We start from the raw sequence: 17,728 nt of genomic DNA on the forward strand, positions 1-17,728 counted from the left end.
TATAGTCCAACCCTCACCATAGCCTTGACTAGACGGACCTTTGTTGGCAAAGTAATATCTCTGCTTTTTAATATGCTGTCTAGGTTGGTCATTGCTTTTCTTCCAAGGAGCAAGCATCTTTTAATTTCATGGCTGCAGTCACCATCTGCAGTGATTTTGGAGGCCAAGGAAGTAAAGTCTGTCACTGTTTCCATTGTTTCTCCATCTGTTTGACATGAAGCTGATGGGACCCGACGTCATGATCTTTGTTTTTGAATGTTGAGTTTTAAGCCAGCTTTTTCACTCTCCTCTTTCACCTTCATCAAGAGGCTCTTCAGTTCCTCTTCACTTTCTGCCATAAGGATGGTGTCGTCTGCGTATCTGAGGTTATTGATATTTCTGCCGGCAATCTTGATTCCAGCTTGTGCTTCCTCCAGCCCAGCGTTTTGCATGATATACTCTGCAGTCTTTGGCTTTGGTTGTGCTGAAGTGTATTGTCTCCAGGTTGACCTTGTCCGTGAACTCTCAGACCCCGGGAGAGATCACCAAATACTGAGCACTTGGTGTGAACACGTGTCTCACCTTTGGAGATACTTCTGCCTGTTTTCATCCAAAGCAGAGTCCTTCTCGGGCAGAGTTCTTGGGTTACCTCAACTGAACTGTCCCTTTTAAGTGGAACTCTCTGTACTTGGGGTACATGGTAGGTTGTCCCAGCCTCTCACGAGGCAGGAAATTTGCTCTAATAATTGCTGTGACAACTTGGTTTACTAATAAGTAGGTTACAACAGAGCTGTAATATTCTGTTGCTTGTACTTAGACCTGTTATTTTTTCCCCCTTTTTCTTACTTTCCCACAAATAAAACAGACTTTTAGATTTGGTGGCTTACGATAAAGTGGTACTGTTGTTCCAATAAAAGTTTGACTTTCAGACATTTTTGGAGTTGCTCATTGAAACACAGATTTTCTTTCCTTTTTTTCTTTCTTAATTGTTTTACTTATTTGTATGCTTTCTCTCTGCACGTGGTTTATTACTGCAATTGGGCCTCTCCCAAGTACATGATTTTCTTGCATCATGATTATAGTAATATTTTAATACCATAATGATTTGGGGGCACTAAAGTAACTTTGTGTTTGCATCCCCACATCCAGTTGGGAGGTACACTTTGTCCTTACCAGTAAGATTTCCACCTATTTCCTCTGTAATTGACCAGTGGGCGTCGGAGACAGAGGACATTACAGTAAGTCCCCTGCATACGAGCCTTCACGTCTCACACTCGCAAAGATGCGCCTGTGCATCCCGTCAGTATCAGGCGTGAGTGAAACTGCAGCTCTCCCTCTGTCTCCTCTTGCTGGTGATCCTTCAGCTCCTCTGTCTCCCACCTCCCCTCCCTCTTCCGGGAAGTAACTCTGCTTTGTTCATTCGAAGCCAGCCCCTGTACTCCAGCAGTTGGACTGCTATTACTCTACTTCTCAAGGTACCGGACTGTAAGCTTAGAAAGTTTTTTGTTTGCTTTTAATGTATTATTTATGTGAGAAGTATTATAAACCTACCCCAGTACAGCACTGTGTAGCTGACTGTTAGTTGGGTACCTAGGCTGACTTTGTTGGACTTTGGAATGCATCCTCTGAACAGAACTCATTCATATGTGGGGGACTTACTGTATTTAATGTAGGCTGCTTCCCTTTTAAGAGTCGAAACTGCTTTTGCCAAAGAATAAAGTGTTGGATTAGAAAAAACAAAGCGAGCTTTTCAGTGAGCCAAAAACGCTTGCATTCTGACCCGCGGTGCTCCATGGCCAGATTCGGCTTAGCCACGATGTGCTTTCGGTTACGGGCTTCCTAGAGACCCAGGTTCAATCCCTGGGTCAGGAAGATCCCCTGGAGAAGGGCATGGCACCCCACTCTAGTATTCTTCCCTGGAGAATCCCTCGGACAGAGGAGCCTGGTGTGACTCCCACAGAGTCTGACATGGCTGAAGTGACTTAGCATGCACGCACGCTTTTGGTTAGAGGCCCACATTTGAGACATTTCCCGATTTCCCTTAACATTAGTGTCTCTGCACAAACCCCACTGCCTGCTTTTGTGTGTGTGTGCCTAGAGAGAAGGCAGTGACACCTCTGTCCCCTGCCCCCAAACCTCGTGTGTGTCTCCTCTGGTGGAGGAGGGTGGGGAGCAGGAGGAAGAGGTGTTCACAGCTGGTGACGGGCAGTCTAAACTTGAGGTTTTAAGAGCTGCTGGGCTTCCCCTGGTGGCTCAGACAGTAAATAATCTGCCTGTAATGCGGGAGACCTGGGTTTGATTCCTGGGTTGGGAAGATCCCCTGGAGGAGGGCATGGCACCCTACTCCAGTATTCTTGCTTGGAGAACCCCATGGATGGAGGAGGCTGGTGGGCTACAGTCCATGGGATCACAAAGAGTCAGACAGGACCGATGGAGTAAGCACAGCACAGCTGCGTGTGTGACACAAGACAGCCTCTCCTGGCCTGCCGGTGCTCCTGCTGTTCCTCTCCAGGAGCACAGAAGCCTTTTGTTCACTCCTGGTGAGAAATGCCAGTTCTCCGGAGGAGCCTGGAGCCAGTGCCCAGCTGCTGTCAGCCTGTCCAGACCCTTCCTGTTTAAAGCTGAGGTGGCGTTCGGTTAGAAAGCTAAAAGAAGCAGCTGGGATTTTATGTCTTACGTGCTACTTTTGTAATTTTAGGTGAAAGAGAACGTCTTTGCTTTTTGCTTTTGCCAAAATCTTGTGCCTGGGTCTGCTGCATGGCTTCTTGAAAATAATTGTAATTAATTGAATCTTAAGTGCTGTTATGTGGCTTGGCTTTTTTTCTTTCTCTTAAAAAATTTTTTTTAAAATTGAGTATAGTTAATTGGGGCTTCCCAAGTGGCTCACAGCTTATTAAAAAGTAGAGACATCACTTTGCCGACAGAGGTCCATATAGTGAGAGTGAAATGGTTTTTCCAGTAGTCATGTACAAAAGTGAGAGTCGGACCGTAAAGAAGGCTGAGCGCTGAAGAAGTGATGCTTTTGAACTGTGGTGGTGCAGAAGACTCTTGAGAGACCCTTGAACAGTAAGGAGATCAGACCAGTCAATCTTAAAGGACGTCAACCCTGAATATTCATAGGAAGGACTGACGCGGAAGCTCTAATACTTTGGCCACCTGATGCGAAGAGCTGACTCATTGGAAAAGACCCTGATGCTGGGAAAGGTGGAGAGCAGGAAGAGAAGGGGGTGACAGAGGGTGTCACTGACTCAACGGGTATGAGTTTGAACAAACTCTGGGAGATGGTGAAGGACAAGGGGACCCTGGCATGCTGCAGCCCATGGGGTCTCAAAGAGTCGGACACAATTGAGTGACTGAACAACTGCAGTAGTTATCTGAAGTTGGAGTTCACACACGTAAAAAAAGGACACCCCCAGTGGTTCCTCTAATTTGGTGGACTTTAGTGAATATTGCAAAAAATTCTTCTAAGTCTCAGTTCAGGGAACAGGCCTACTAGTTGAGGAGAGGCACGCCTGTAGAAGTACTAGTCTCTGGACGAGCTGTGTCCCTTGTGAATTGCTGGGACCCCCTTTCCAGAGATCCTGGTATTCTGTCCAGGGAAGGATGAGAAAGAGAAGTTGCTGCAGAGTTTTCTCTGCTGTCTCCCTTCCTGGAGGTATCGTACAAGATGGAAAAAGTAGGGCAGAGAGCAAAAGCCAGGGAGCCAAGGCCGCTGGGATTGGTGTTTCCGTGTTTCATCACTTTCATACCAAGTGAGGCATCGTGTGTGCGTTTCTGGATTGTGGCATGTGCTGGGCTTGCCACGAGCATCCTGGGAGGTGGACAGTGCTGCTGTATCTGGTCGGCAACATTCAGTCTTGTTGCCTTGGGTTTTCACAAAGCTGGTGCCCCACAGATGGGGGGAGGGTGGTCCTCTTTTGTAAATGCTGTACAATCTCTGCGCCCTCAGGGGTTCTCCTGGCCGCCAGCGCTTCCTTTTCGATGGCAGCATTCAGGACTGGAGTTCAGTCCTTCCCTGGCATACAGGTTTTACCCTGAAATGCGACTTTCTGGTGTGGGGACGTCCTGAGACGAGGAAGACGGGAGGGAGTAAGGACAGTGAGTGGTAACAGAGCAGAAGCCCTCAGTGGGTGTGCCTGCCTGCTGCCTCCCTGCTGCCTGCCTGCTGCCTGTGGGGCCCCTGAGCAAACAGGAAAGAGGCCCCAGGTCCGGAAGTGTCCTGGGTTTTAAATCATCCCTACTTCCCTTTAGGATTTAAATGTTACTTCGGAAATTGTCCTGAAGTTGACTTCTGTTTTCTTTTGCGCGTGCGGCTGTGAGTGAATTCATGTAACCACAGCCGGGACGTGGGATGAGTCACCTTGACCCCTCGTGCAGTTCCTTTGGGTTCAGAATTGGGGGTTTACAGGACCCCCTCCCCCAGCAGTCTCACCCTCAAGTTTCCTATGTGTTGCTGGGAGGTGACAGTCCAGGGCTCCTGGAGGGTAACAGGTCAGGAAGGGACGTGCCTGGGGGCTTCTGTCCTTTAACCAGCCTGGGGTATGGCTGTTCACTTGCTCCGGGAAAGGACAGCCCTGACTGGCCACCCCAGAGCCCTGCACCTCGCAGTGGGTCAGCTCGGGGTCGTGTTGGCCTCTCTCTCTCCTGCACTGTATTTTCTGGGAAGGGCTTGTATCTCCCAGTTTATCTGTGGAAAGTCTATTGAGGTGGGGCCAGCGTGGTGGACTTGCTGGGCAGCTCTCAAGGGACTTGAAGGATGGGCATCTATCGGAAGGTGGCTTGTGAAGGTCATGCCTACACAGTAGTGAGTGATCCATCACACACGCATTCACCACTCATGACTCCTCACTGGCCCCTGAAAATCTTTGGCTGGGTCCTGTGGTGTGTAGACCCTGGCCACGGTACCGGGTGTGGGGGATGGGGTGTTACCCTCCTGGCCTCTGACTTAGAGTTTCATAGTTAGTGATCCATCGTCTTGGGTGGCTTTTTTTCCCCCCTAAAAGCAGAACATCTTACAGCATGCTTGGTGGAGGGTGTGCAGACCATCTGCGGGAGGGGGTACAGACCGCCTGCGGGGGTACAGACCGTCTGGGGGACAGTGTACGGACTGTCTGCTGGCCCCAGGGGGTACAGACCGTCTTGGGGAGGGTGTACAGGTCGTCTGGGGCAGGGGGTACAGACCGTCTGCTGGGTCCTGGGTCACACCTGCTGCCCTGGTAGCCTCTTGGCAGCTCCCCGATCCTCCTCCTCCTCCTAGGTCCTGTTCAGGTGATGGATTAGCATGGTGGTCCTGGTTGGGGGGTGAGTGGGGGGCGGGTGCTGCCAGGGAGTTCATGGCCTGGTGTTCCTGCTGGACCATGTGTGGTGCCCGATGCTGGAGTTTCGCCCTGCTGTCACACTGTCACCTGGTTGCCCAAGACCGGGAGGTGACAACCACCCATTCATTAGCTATAGTGTAAGGCTGAACTTACTATATAGCCTATGATCTAGGGTAGGGGTGTTTTGGGGGTCTTATAATTTTTTTATTGGCAAAGAGGGTTTTGCTGGTGCCTGCTAGGGGATTTTAAGGACCTCCCAGATGGCGCTAGTGGTAAAAAACCCACCTACCAAAGAAGGAGACATAAGAGATGCAGGTTTGAGAAGATTATGAAGATCTCTTAGAGGAGGCCTTGGCAACCCACTCTGGTATTCTTGCCTGGAGAATTCCGTGGACAAAGCAGCCTGGCGGGCTGCGGTCCCTGGGGTCACAAAAAGTCGGACATGACTGAAGCAGCTTAGCATGCTGGGACCTTTCTGCCGTGACTCCTCCTGAGGCCATGCTTAGGGTTATTCTGAATTATTTAGGGGAGATCACAAGGTACAGATGCCCAGGCCCCACTCCTTAGAGATTTTGATCCAGCAGATGTGGGTGAGGCCCAAACATGTATAATTACAAACAAAGCAGAAAACCCCCGCCAGCAGCAACAGACGCTCTCCTGGTGACTGGTCGTCAGCCTCAAGTCTGCTGCTGTAGCCTGTGAATTGAGGACGCTGGGTCCAGACCAGTGAGTGCAGGTGTGAAGGTCCGGGTTGGGGGCTCTGTGGTAGATGGAGCACCCCTGCCCGCCCCAGGGGCCGCCTCCACTCATCCTGCTTCTAATCCACGTTGTCTGCCGGGGCCCCAGGGCCCAGCTTTAACAAATCTGTTTTTCAAGAGAAACTATAAAAGTCTGGGTTTTAGAAACGTGCAGACTCTTCATTTTTAGAGTGTTCTATTGAAAAAGACAAAAGCAACCATTTCCAACCCCGTCCCACCCCCACACCCCAAAACCACTAAAGGAAAGGGATGTCCAGTTGAGGCGATGAGTTATCAGGGAGAGCCTGATGTGGGCATCTGGAGAGTGGTTTCTGGCTGTAGAACTCAAAGTTTTGCCTTAAGATACCAGGCTAATCAGAGATGGTAGAAGTGCGGCCACAGTAAGACAGCACACGAGCTGGTTTTAAAACGACTGTTCCTTGGCTTTCGCTCTTATCCAATAATTGAATTTTGAGTTTGAGCAAGCACCAGGAGATGGTGGAGGGCGGAAGAACAGGTGTGCTGTGATCCAGGGGGTCACAAAGAGTCGGGCACAACTGAGCAAGTGAACAAACACAGCTCAGGTAGCCGCGTCGTTCAGCCGCTCGGTGTGTTCACTCTTGTGACTGTGGACTGAAGCACGCCAGGCTTCCCTGGTCTTCACCATCTCCCGGAGTTTACTCAGAACTCACATCCATCGAGTCGATGAGGCTATCCAACCATCTCATCCTCTGTCGCCCCATCTCCTCCTGCCCTCAACCTTGCCCAGCATCAGGGCCTGCTCCAGTGAGTTGGCTCTTCACATCAGCTGGCCACAGTGCTGGAGCTTCAGCTTTAGCATCAGTCCTTTCAGTGAATATTCAGGGTTGATTTTCTTTAGGACTGAATAGTTTGATCTCCTTGCTGTCCAAGGGACTCTCAAGAGTTTTTTCCCAGCACCACAGTTGAAAAGCATCAATTCTTTGGTGCACAGCCGTCTTTAATACTTGGTATGTGGCTAATAAAGTATCAGTATTCAATGATGTGGACCATCAATCTAGGGATTTATTTTTCAGTCAGAAGCATCTTTTCTCCTCTCACTGTTGTCTTGAGAGAAAGAAGGGAGACTGGTTTCAGTGCTGGGTTGAGAGATCACAGCCAGGCTCTGCCAGCGGAGGCCTCAGACCTCAACGCTTCAGCAGAGTTTTGCCGAAGAGAAGCGGTATAGGCGGGTGGTCAGTGGGGAAATCTTGTAGCTGCTCTTGGCTATAGCCTGTGGTCCTGCCTCTCGCCACTTCCTCTCTAACTCAGCTTTGCAGGAGGCGGTGGGCAGTGCTGGGTCTGGCTTGCCGTGCCCAGAGAGGGCCCTGCCCTCCTGTGTGCTGGGCGGGCCCATTTCACAGACACCCTGCAGTGGGATGTCCTTGGAGCTGTTGACAAGAGGGCATAGAGCATGTCACCGCTGTGGAAGCCACCTAGGACCTTCCTGTCACCTGCAAGCCACCAAGTGTGTGGCTCTGGCTGAGGAAGGGCTGGCAGCTAGCGCCTGCGCGCTGGTTTCTCTGTAAGTCAGTCGTGGGTCCCAAGATCCTGCAGGGCGAGTCGTTGATCACTCCTCCTCCAGCTCTGCCCAGGTGACGGGGTGCTGGAGAGGCCTCCCTGGCTACCCAGGATAAAACAGCAGCCACCCCCACCCCTGGCACACCCTCTGCTCACTTGGCTAGATTTTTCTCTAGAAAAAAGGAGAAAACCACTAGTGGATTTCCTCGTGTATGGCTTGTGTCTCCTCTTAGAATGAGGGCAGAGCCTTCACTGCTTCATTCATGGGGCATCTCTGTTGTGTAGACCAGACTGGTGAACCACAGTACCAGCCCGGGGAACCGCTCAGAGCCATCGACATCTCATGGTGAGATGGCTGTGCTTCTTGAAAGTTAAATTTAAGTGAGCAGTTGACTCAAGTGATCAGAATTTCTTTCTGCTTTAAAAGTCATGGGTTTATCAGTTGCTGAGCTGTGTCCAACTCTTTGCAAAACCATGGACTGCCAGGTGCCAGACTCCTCTGTCCGCAACTCTCTCCCAGAGTTTACTCACATTACTGTCCCTTGATTCGGTGATGCAGTCTACCCATCCCATCCTCTACTGCCCCCTTCTCCTTTTGCCTTCAATCTTTCCCAGCATCAGTCTTTTCCAGTGAGTTGGCTCTTTGCGTCTGGTGGCCAAAATATTGGAGCTTCAGCTTCAGCATCAGTCCTTCCAGTGAATATTCAGGGTTGATTTCCTTTAGGATTGACCTGGTTGATACCCTTGCAGTCCAAAGGGCTGATTTATCTTAGGGAAGCAGAATTTGGTGTATTTGTGGCTTGGAGAGTTTCAGTTCAGTTCCATGGGTTAATTTTGGATGCTTGTGGCTGTAGGTTGAAGAGAGGAACTGCCCTGGATTAGCAAGTCCTTTCACAGATTTGTCTCCTCAATGGGTTGATGAAAGGGAAGGTGGGCTGCAGCTCTGTGTCCCGGGGAGGAAGCAGTGGTGCTCGAGTTAATGGCGTGGATGCGTCATTTCCGGTGAGGGATCCTGTCAAGTGGAACCTCAAAGGGAAACTTTACAAAGGTGGGTTTTCTCTTTTACCTCCTTTTAAAGGAGGAATGGGGGAATTATGGATAATGAACGAAGTATCTAGTGCATATTCAGCAGAGGCAAGTTAGGAGATTAGTATGTAGAACAAATCTGTTACCTCTTTTTAGGAGAAAGAGTGGAGTTGTGAATAACCTTGTGAATTTTTAGTACAGGCAAATTGAGTTGTATGCAGACGTTGAAAAACAGAAGAAAAACAAACAGCGCCCCTAGAGACCACATGCCAGGGCCATAGACACAGCAGCGGGAGTGGTTCGGGTTCAGAAACCGGGTTATTCTTGTATTTAGAAGTCATTCAGTAAGACACAAAGCTGATTTTATATAAATACTGGAAATACACCCAGGCTCAAGGGTCGTGTTATTTTGGAGTCAGCATCTTGAAGGGCTGAGAAAAAGCAAGGAACAATTTGAAAACCTTAATTGAAGGTTGGGTTGGTGATGACTGGGAAGGTCCGTGGGCGGAGCAGGAGCCCAGAATGGAACAGAGTCCTTTGCATCACTTAACCTCTTGCCTTTTGACTTGTGTCTGAAACTTCTAACCTTTTACTCTAAGCCAATGACACGAGCTCAGTTTGAGTGCTTTAATGATGCTTAAAAGTATTATTTCAATATTGAAATGACTCTGTAGGTGTAATTCGAAACATTGAGTGTATTGTGAAGTCACAGGGGAGAAATGTAGGAAAACATCTTGAAGGGGTGGGGTCGTGGTGGGAGAAGGAAGAAAACGACACAGAATCCCATCTCTTCTTTTGCTCTAAGTGGTCAGCTGCTATGCTGAGCAGTGCGTGCGTGCTAAGTCGCTTCAGTCCTGTGAGACTCTTTGCGACTCCATGGACTGTAGCCCACTAGGCTCCTCTGTCCATGGAATTCTTCAGGCAAGAATACTGGAGTGGGTTGCCATTTCCTCCTCCAGGGGATCTTCCTGACCCAGAGATTGAACCCTCGTCTCTTAACATCTCCTGCATTGGCAGGTGGGTTCTTTACCAAGAAAAGAGACAATATGCCCTAATTTGAAATAGGGGACTATGGATTACCCTACATTTTGGCCAAGGGAAGGTTGAAGAGAGAGGTGTTCACACAAAGAATTATAGATAAACATGAATCATTACTCTTTCAGCAATTGAAGTAAAAGAACTTGACTTGAAGTAAGAAAAATATATCAATATATGATTAGATATATGTATATGGTATGCATATATATCAAGTGCTATTCATTTGACATCATTTTGCTGACAAAGGTCCATCTAGTCAAAGTTACGGTTTTTCCAGGAGTCAGGTTACGGATGTGAGAGTTGGACCATGAAGAAAGCTTAGTGCTGAAGGACTCTGGAGAGTCCCCTGGACTGCAGGGAGATCAAATCAGTCAATCCTAAAGGAAATGAACCCTGAATATTCACTGGGAGGACTGATGCTGAAGCTCCAGTACTTTGGCCACCTGATGCGAAGAGCTGACTCATTGGAAGAGACCCTGATGCTGGAAAAGACTGAGGGAAAGAGGAGAAGGGGACAACAGAGGATAAGATGCTTGGATGGCATCACTGAATCAATGGACGACATGAGTTTGAGCAAACTCTGGGAGATAGTGAAGAACAGGGAAGCCTGGCATGCTGCAGTCCATGGGGTCACAAAGAGTCAGACGACTTAACAGCTGAACAACAAACATCTTCCATATGTGAAATAAAACAACTAGTGAAAAAATAGTTTTTTCTTTAAAAAATTAACAGACATTTTAATCATAAAAATATTGATAGCATAGAAAAGTAGAGAAAGAGGAACTTATTATTTTTAGTAGCTTCAGACAATCAGCAAATAGGAAAATAATATATTTTATATGCAGCTCTTCCTGCGAGAGCCTGTCAGTAAGGGAGTATGTGTTTTATGGGTCGTGGGTGTCTCCTTTGGTGTCTTTTCTTTTATCCACTGCAGAATCATGTCACCTTCAGGAGAACGGTATTTGAATTTATCTTGTCCGAGTCCTGTGATGGATGTTAGGTGTAGCGTTTCCAGAGTTTTGACTGATCTGCTCACCTGTGGAATAGGGTGACTGTTAGTGACTGAGATAGAAGGTAACTTCATACAGAGATTGGCCCCCAGTAAAGGGTTTGGAGTTCTGTGTGTGTGTTTATCCTGTGCTGTTAAATCCTTTGTTATTTTAAAGTTGTTCAGTCTCAAGTCAGTTGGGTATTTCTGGTGAGCTGAGGAAAAGGCAACTCAGCCCAAGTGTGTAGTAAATGTTGAGACTTCCCAGGTGGCTCAGTGGTAAAGAATCTGCCTTCCGATGCAGCCTTTGATCCCTGGGTCGGGAAGATCTCCTGGAGAAGGAATGGCGAAACCCACTCCAGGATTCTTGCCGGAGAATCCCATGGGCAGAGGAGCCTGGCCTCCTGCAGTCCATGGGGTCGCAGAGTTGGACACGACTGAGCAGCTCGACATGTGAACTCTTAGTTGTGCCCTGGCGTGTGGGATCTTGTTCCCTAAGCAGGGTCAGAGCCCAGCCCTCTGTATTGGGAGCATGGAGTCTTAGCCACTGCACCACCAAGGAGGTGCCAGACACCAGGCATTTTTTATAGAGCAGCTGCCCTCTCTTCCCACCTGACCCACTGCCTGGACAGAGACACGAAGGCACACACGCACAGACTCACACACACATGCACGCGTGCGCGCACACACACACACAGACACACATGCACACACACACATATACACGTGTGTGCACACACACACACCCCTCCTCACCTCCCAGGACACTTGTCTCCTCCCTCCGGCCCTTTAACTCCATGCACACCCAGGCTGTCTCCACTTGGCAACCGAAGAAGGTGTTTGCTCCAGTGAGAGCTCACATAACTGGAACTTAGCTTGCTGTCTGGCCAGCCCCCACCCCATGTCTGTTCTAGAACACAGCTAAAAGTGACCGAACAGGCCTGCAGAGCCCAGATGACTGGGCCTTTTCTTTGCTGAAGTATTCCTGCCTGACGTAATATTCCCTGTGGCTCTCACTTAATTGCAAGGACAGGATAGTAATTGATGTTCATAATGATTTCCCTGAGCCATTAAGAAAAGCATCTTTAATGTACTCAAGATTTCAGGCTTTAGGAAGATTTCCATCCAGATCAGTCTCTTAAAAAAAGATGTGGTGCATAAATTATTTCACTACCTGCCAGCTCAGTTGTGCAGTGAGCCTCTCCTTCGTTGCCCTCTCATTCATTACGGGTGGGCACTGGGTCTCACTGTGCTGTCGGTTTTGGCTGTTTCAGTTTTTGTAGAAGTCAGAAGCCTGCACATTCTCTGCTGCTGCTGCTGCTAAGTCACTTCAGTCGTGTCTGACTCTGTGCGACCCCATAGACAGCAGCCCACCAGGCTCCCTCATCCCTGGGATTCTCCAGGCAAGAACACTGGAGTGGGTTGCCATTTCCTTCTCCAGCACATTCTCTGCTATTGAGGCATAAATTTCTTTAAAGAGAGCATTGTTCTCCTTGCGGCACCTCCAACCTAAGTCAAGCAGAATTCTGTTGTTGTTTAGTCACTAAGTCAAGTCTGACTCTTTGCAACCCCGTGAACTGCAGCACGCCAGGCTCCTCTGTCCTCCACTCTCTCCCTTGCTTGCTCAGGTTCATATCCTTTGAGTTGGTGCTGCTATCTTACTGTCTCATCCTCTGTCGTCCCCTTCTCCTCCTGCCCTCAACCTTTCCCAGCATCAGGGTTTTTTTCCAGTGAGTCAGCTATTTGCATCAGGTGGCCAGAGTATTGGAGCTTCAGCTTCAGTCTCAGTCCTTCCAGTGAATATTCAGGGTTGATTTCCTTTAGGATTCCTATAGAATTTAGAATTCTCTATGGAGATCTTTTAATTTTCAAGGAATAGAAGCTCGGTTTTCTTATTAAATCACGCTTCTTGACCGCATGCCACTCACATTTTCCTATGTTTTTCTCCTGCTCACCCACAGCCCTGAGCGTGGAACAGAGGGAGAGGCAGATGGACAGGTCTCGATTACAAGATGGTAGTTACAAGGTCGCAGCGCCTACCTCACTGTGGGTCTGGAGGACTGTGATGAGAAAGTGTGTGCCCTTACCTGCTCTGGTGTCAGGAGATGTTCAGGCGTCTGAGCTTCTTCCTGAAGGGCCCTGAGCTGTCTCTCTCCCAAGTTAACTACCTGGTGCCTTACCTCAGGTGGCTTGGGGATGCTGTTTGGGTAATATGCCCTCTTCCTCTGTTGCATTTTTTGTTTTTTTTTTTGCAGATTCTTCCTGGAAAAGAGCACTCATAAGTGGGGTGTGGTTTGGGGGTTTTCAGTGCAGAACCAGGCTGGTTTTGGCTTAGGGGTGGATGACCATGGAGCCTTAGAAAGTGGTCAGTGCATCGCTGGGTGCTGAGCTCTTGCAGCCCATCACATGGTCAGCTAGGTTTCATGTTTGCCCGTTAAAGTAAGGGCATGTGAGGGGGAATTATCCTTAGAATTAAAACATTTTTTTAAACACTTTTTTTTTTTTTTTAGAGCAGTTTTAGGTTCACAGCAAAATTGAGAGGAAGGTACAGGTATACCTGTTTTCACACATACATATCCCTTCCCCATTATTGGCGCTCCCCTCCCGCCGCAGCTGTTAAGACTGAGGAGCCTGCGTTGACACATCACAGTCACTCGCTTTACACTGCGGGTCACTCCCGGCATTGCACAACCTGTGAGTTTGGATAGATATGTGGTGACATGAGTCTGTCATTAGAGTATCATGCAGAGGGTTTTCGCTGCCCTAGAAATTCTCTGTGCTCTGCCGGGTTCGTCTCCCATGCGCAGCTGGAATTCTTAGGAGTGAGACGTCTGGGGAGAGAACTGACACAGCAGGCTGAGCCCCTGGATCATCTCCTGTTTGCATTGTGGGTTGACTTTCTCATCTGTTCATCGACCGTTTTGATGAACTAGGCTTGCCTGTCCTTTGAGCTTCTGAACCTTTCAGAACATAGTTCTGTTTCTGTGATAAACATAATCAACATTTGTTAGAGCTCATTTGTTATAAGTCTGACCTTTCCATATCAAGACCTCAGCTAAGACGAGTGTGTATCTTCATGGTAATAAATACCAGAGAGGATATGAGAACTTGAATTTGGGCTTTTTCATGCAAGCGTGGAGAAGTGATTTTCAAAATTCAGAATGCGTGAGAATCGCTAGTCATGGACTCCTGCACCTCTCTTAGAGAGTCCTTGTGTTTGGTCTGATCTTTGGGTTCTCTCCTCTCCCCTGGTGACGCTTGCCTGTGTGTTCCTTTCTGGGATTTGGTGAGGATGGTCTGCAGCTCATATCTCAAGGGGACCCTTCCTGCCCCCTGAAATCTTCAGGCTTACCAGGCGGTCCTCGGGCTCTCCAGCACTGGCGACATGGTGTGTCCCATCTGACTCCACCTTTAAAGGTCCTTCGTGTCACCCAGGGTGACCCGGAGCACTCCGCGTCACCCTGTCCCATTGGCTAAGTGTTTCTGCTACAGACTGCAGTGTCTCTCTGTCACTATGTAACGCTCCTTCTTGTGGGCCCTTCTGCAGCCCTCTCAGCACACCCCCCCAGCTCCCTGCATAGGGGTGGTGGCTGTCCCCTCAGCCTGCAGCTCACATCCTGGCCTCTGGTTAAGAGCAGGCCGCCCTCTGCTTGCCCAGGCTGGTGTTGATGGGCTTTTTGTGCTCTATCGCTCAGTTGTGTCCGACTCTTTTGTCAGCCTGTAGCCCGCCAGGCTCTTCTGTCTGTGGAATTCTCCTGACAAGAATACTGGAGTGAGTTGCCACTTCCTCCTCCAGGGGACCTTCCCAACCCAGGGATTGAACCCAGGTCTCCTGCATTGCAGGCAGATTCTTTACTGTTCGAGCTATCAGGGGAGCCTGATGATGGGCTTTGCTCTTACCCAAATAGAAGGTCAGTTTCAGGCAGTTAATCTGTAAAGTTGTCTCAAATTAAACTCAACAGAAAGCAAAAGCATTCTGATCTCCAATATTTATTGAAAGAAAATTTGTGAGATAAAAGAAGGAACCAAGAAAAACACATTTTAGTTTCCCAAATCTGTGGGTGAGGGGCTTGAACTTTGCTCACACTCGCCTTCACATTCCAGAGAGGATTCTTCTGGGGTGTTCTTTCATCGACTTTTCCTGATTTCTCATGGGAGAGAGGAGGCCAGGGATTGACAGCCAGCTTTTATTTTTGGCTTCTGCATTGCCAGTTATGTGGAAGCAACTCCACTGCAGGAAGGTGTTCCCCGATGGCTCAGAGGGTGCAGAGTTGACCTACAGCGCAGGAGACCCGGGTTTGATCCCTGAGACAGGAAGATCCCTGGAGAAGGAAGGGAATGGCGACCCACTCAAGTATTCTTGCCTGGGAAATCCCATGGACAGAGGAGCCTGGCGGGCTACAGTCCATGGGGTCACAAAGAGTCGGACATGACTGAGTGACTAAACACAAACAGCTGTGGCAGCCTGGCCTTGTGCTGTGCTGAATGCAGGAGGATGTGATGGGAGCATGAGGCTGGTGACTCAGAGGGCACTTGGGGACTGGCAGTGGGGTTGGGTGACAAGTCTGGAAGCAGGGCTCCTGGGGCTGGCCCACGAGAAGTGCTCTTCCCTCCCCGCCCCGTGCCACTGCAGAGGTGGGGCTTCTACGGACATTTGACAGTGGCTCAGGTAGGGGTGAGGTGGCGGGTCTGCAGGTGGGGGAGGTTGGAAGGAGGCTCCGGGCCTGTGGGCTCTTTATGTCTGGCTTCCCTGCATCCAGGCTGTCCCCAGCCCTGCTCAGAGAGGGACTCCTGGAGCCCATCCTGCCGAGACCGCAGAGAGCTGAGACTCTGGTAATTCAGTGTCATTTTCATGGAGTTGTTTTGTCCGAGCTGGAATTTGAGTCCCTGCCCAAGCTTTCCAGAATAAATGGAGAGCTTCCCCTCTCAGGTTTCAAGTTCTAAAGTTCATAACTCTTTCCATCACGAGGCCACAGTGAGGCAGCCTCTTGGAAACTCCGGGGACGTGCCTTCTGTTTCACATTTGCGGCAGAAGGACCGTTTCTGCAAAGCCCTTAAGGAGAGGGCGCTCACGGTGCAAGGCAGCACATTGTTGCTGGCTGGGGAGATGCCGGCATAGCAGAGCCAAGAGGGATGGGAGGAGAACCAATGGCGAGGAAGCTCCTCGTCAAGGCAGGGCATAGGAGAGCAGCGTCCAGCTTGTCTGAGATGCTCGTGATACATGAGTAACAAATGCTTATGTCCTGGGCCGGGAATTGTGACACAGCTGTAAGGCAGTGCTCTCTCCGCATGCACCCCCGCCCCCCAACCTTGTTCTGAGTAACTGTGCTGGAGCCTCCCTGCATGGGGACCACAGGAAAGTGTCCGGGAAGATTCTCCATAAACTCTTGGAAAATCAAGTGCTATTGGGGGGTGCATCAGCAGAAGATGACATTTTTAATGGTAAATAATATAATATCTGGGCTTCCCAGATGGCAGTATGATATCTAGACCTTTTTTTTTTTTGGTTATTTCCTTCATGTGGAATGTTGAGAAGAAAAGACTGATCAACCTGAGGTGTGGAGGCAAAGGTTTAAGATGTTTTGATTGAAAGGTAATGATATGTAAATGAAACCCAGGAAAGGAGGGAATTGATTTTTTTTAATCAAAACTTGTTTGTTATGCTGCTTGTTTGGTTCATTCAGTGCGGTTCACGAAGTCTTACAAAGCAATAGAACCATATGGTTCTCTTGGGAGAGCCTGGGACTCGGTCATCATCACTTTTGGGGAAAAAGAGGTGATTTGTCGAAACTTCAGCCATTCTGTTCTCATCATGGTGCAGAGCGTTTGTGCCAATTATCTTTCCTTTTTTTCTGTTTTTCAGGGTCGACATGTTAAAACAGGTCAGCTGGCAGCCATCAAAGTTATGGATGTTACCGAGGTAAGGTTGGGTCACAGATGTTTTCAAAGAAATCCTTAGATAAAAAAACAAGGATCCCCCCCGTCCCCCTTCAGCCTCCCCCTATTGAAGAGGAGTTGTTCTGTTTGGAGAATCGATCTTGAGCAAATTACCCTCATGTGACACTGTGGGTTCAGAAGGCTCAGCAGACAAGCTGGTTTAAGTTGTTGCAGATGGGTCCCAAGTAACTAAGAATCAGTAGCGTTTTCTTAAGGAAAAAAAAAAAAAAAGCACATCGGAATGATGTCATCCTTGGCAGCATAATGGACCATAATTGGAAACATCTTCTCTAATGGAAAAGATTTGAGAAGTCATCATGGAGGTCATATGAGTAGGGAGGTTGAGGGGGCGGGTGGGGAAGAGGTTCTCTAGGGTATTGGGCCACATTTGGGCCATTTCTTTTATTTTTGACATGGGGGAAAGAAAACAGATCCAGCCAAGTTCCCAGAGGTTTGCAAACAGAAACATCTGCTAGAATGCTGAGCAGATTGTTGGCAAAATTTAGTAGCAAAAAATAGTTTTCAGAATGGCCACATGAGGATTTTACTGTGTAGCTTTGGATGGGAATGAGGAGAAGTGAACTCCAATGAAAGGTAAGTATGTATGTGCCCATGTGTGATCATGTGCACACAGGCATGAGTCCACATTCAGTTTATAAAAGTAACCACGGGGTATGATGAACCAAATCCATCTTCTTTTAAATTTTCATGTGAAACTTTATCCTCTCGTGATTGCTTTTAACTTGCTTAATTATGAATAGGGGCTTCTCTGGTGGCTCAGATGGTAAAGATGCTGCCTGCAATGCAGATGCAGGAGACCCGGGTTCGTTCCCTAGGTTGGAAAGGAGAAGGGAATGGCAACCCACTCCAGTATTCTTGCCTGGAGAATTCCACAGACAGAGAAGCCTGGTGGTCTGCAGTCCCTGGGGTCTCAAAAGAGTCAAACACGACTGAGCGACGTTCAGAGAGAGAATTATGAGTGAGATTTACATCATAGATCACAGATTCTAGAGTGAGCTAACCAGAAACCATGGGGATTTGGGGTGTCTAAATCAAGCTGTAATCTCCCCAAGTGTGGGACCCGTTGAGGGAGAAGATGGCTGAACTGTTCCCGGGTGTGCAGTTGATCACCACTTGGAAGGTCCCCTCCTCTGCCTTCTCCCCTC

General features: G+C 48.8%; 1 protein-coding gene across 50 annotated transcripts in view; it reads left to right on the top strand.

Annotated features, from left to right (window-relative positions):
• The window catches only part of MAP4K4 (mitogen-activated protein kinase kinase kinase kinase 4), a 148,725-nt gene that overhangs the window by 55,090 nt on the left and 75,907 nt on the right, over positions 1-17,728 (top strand). For all 50 annotated transcript variants that reach the window (XM_061431707.1, XM_061431696.1, XM_061431698.1 and 47 more), the window contains exon 3: positions 16,489-16,545. In XM_061431707.1, coding sequence (XP_061287691.1) covers positions 16,489-16,545 — 57 coding nt within the window. The remainder of the gene's footprint in view (positions 1-16,488; positions 16,546-17,728) is intronic.

This window comes from Bos javanicus, chromosome 11, assembly GCF_032452875.1.
Source record: "Bos javanicus breed banteng chromosome 11, ARS-OSU_banteng_1.0, whole genome shotgun sequence".
NCBI lineage: Eukaryota > Metazoa > Chordata > Mammalia > Artiodactyla > Bovidae > Bos > Bos javanicus.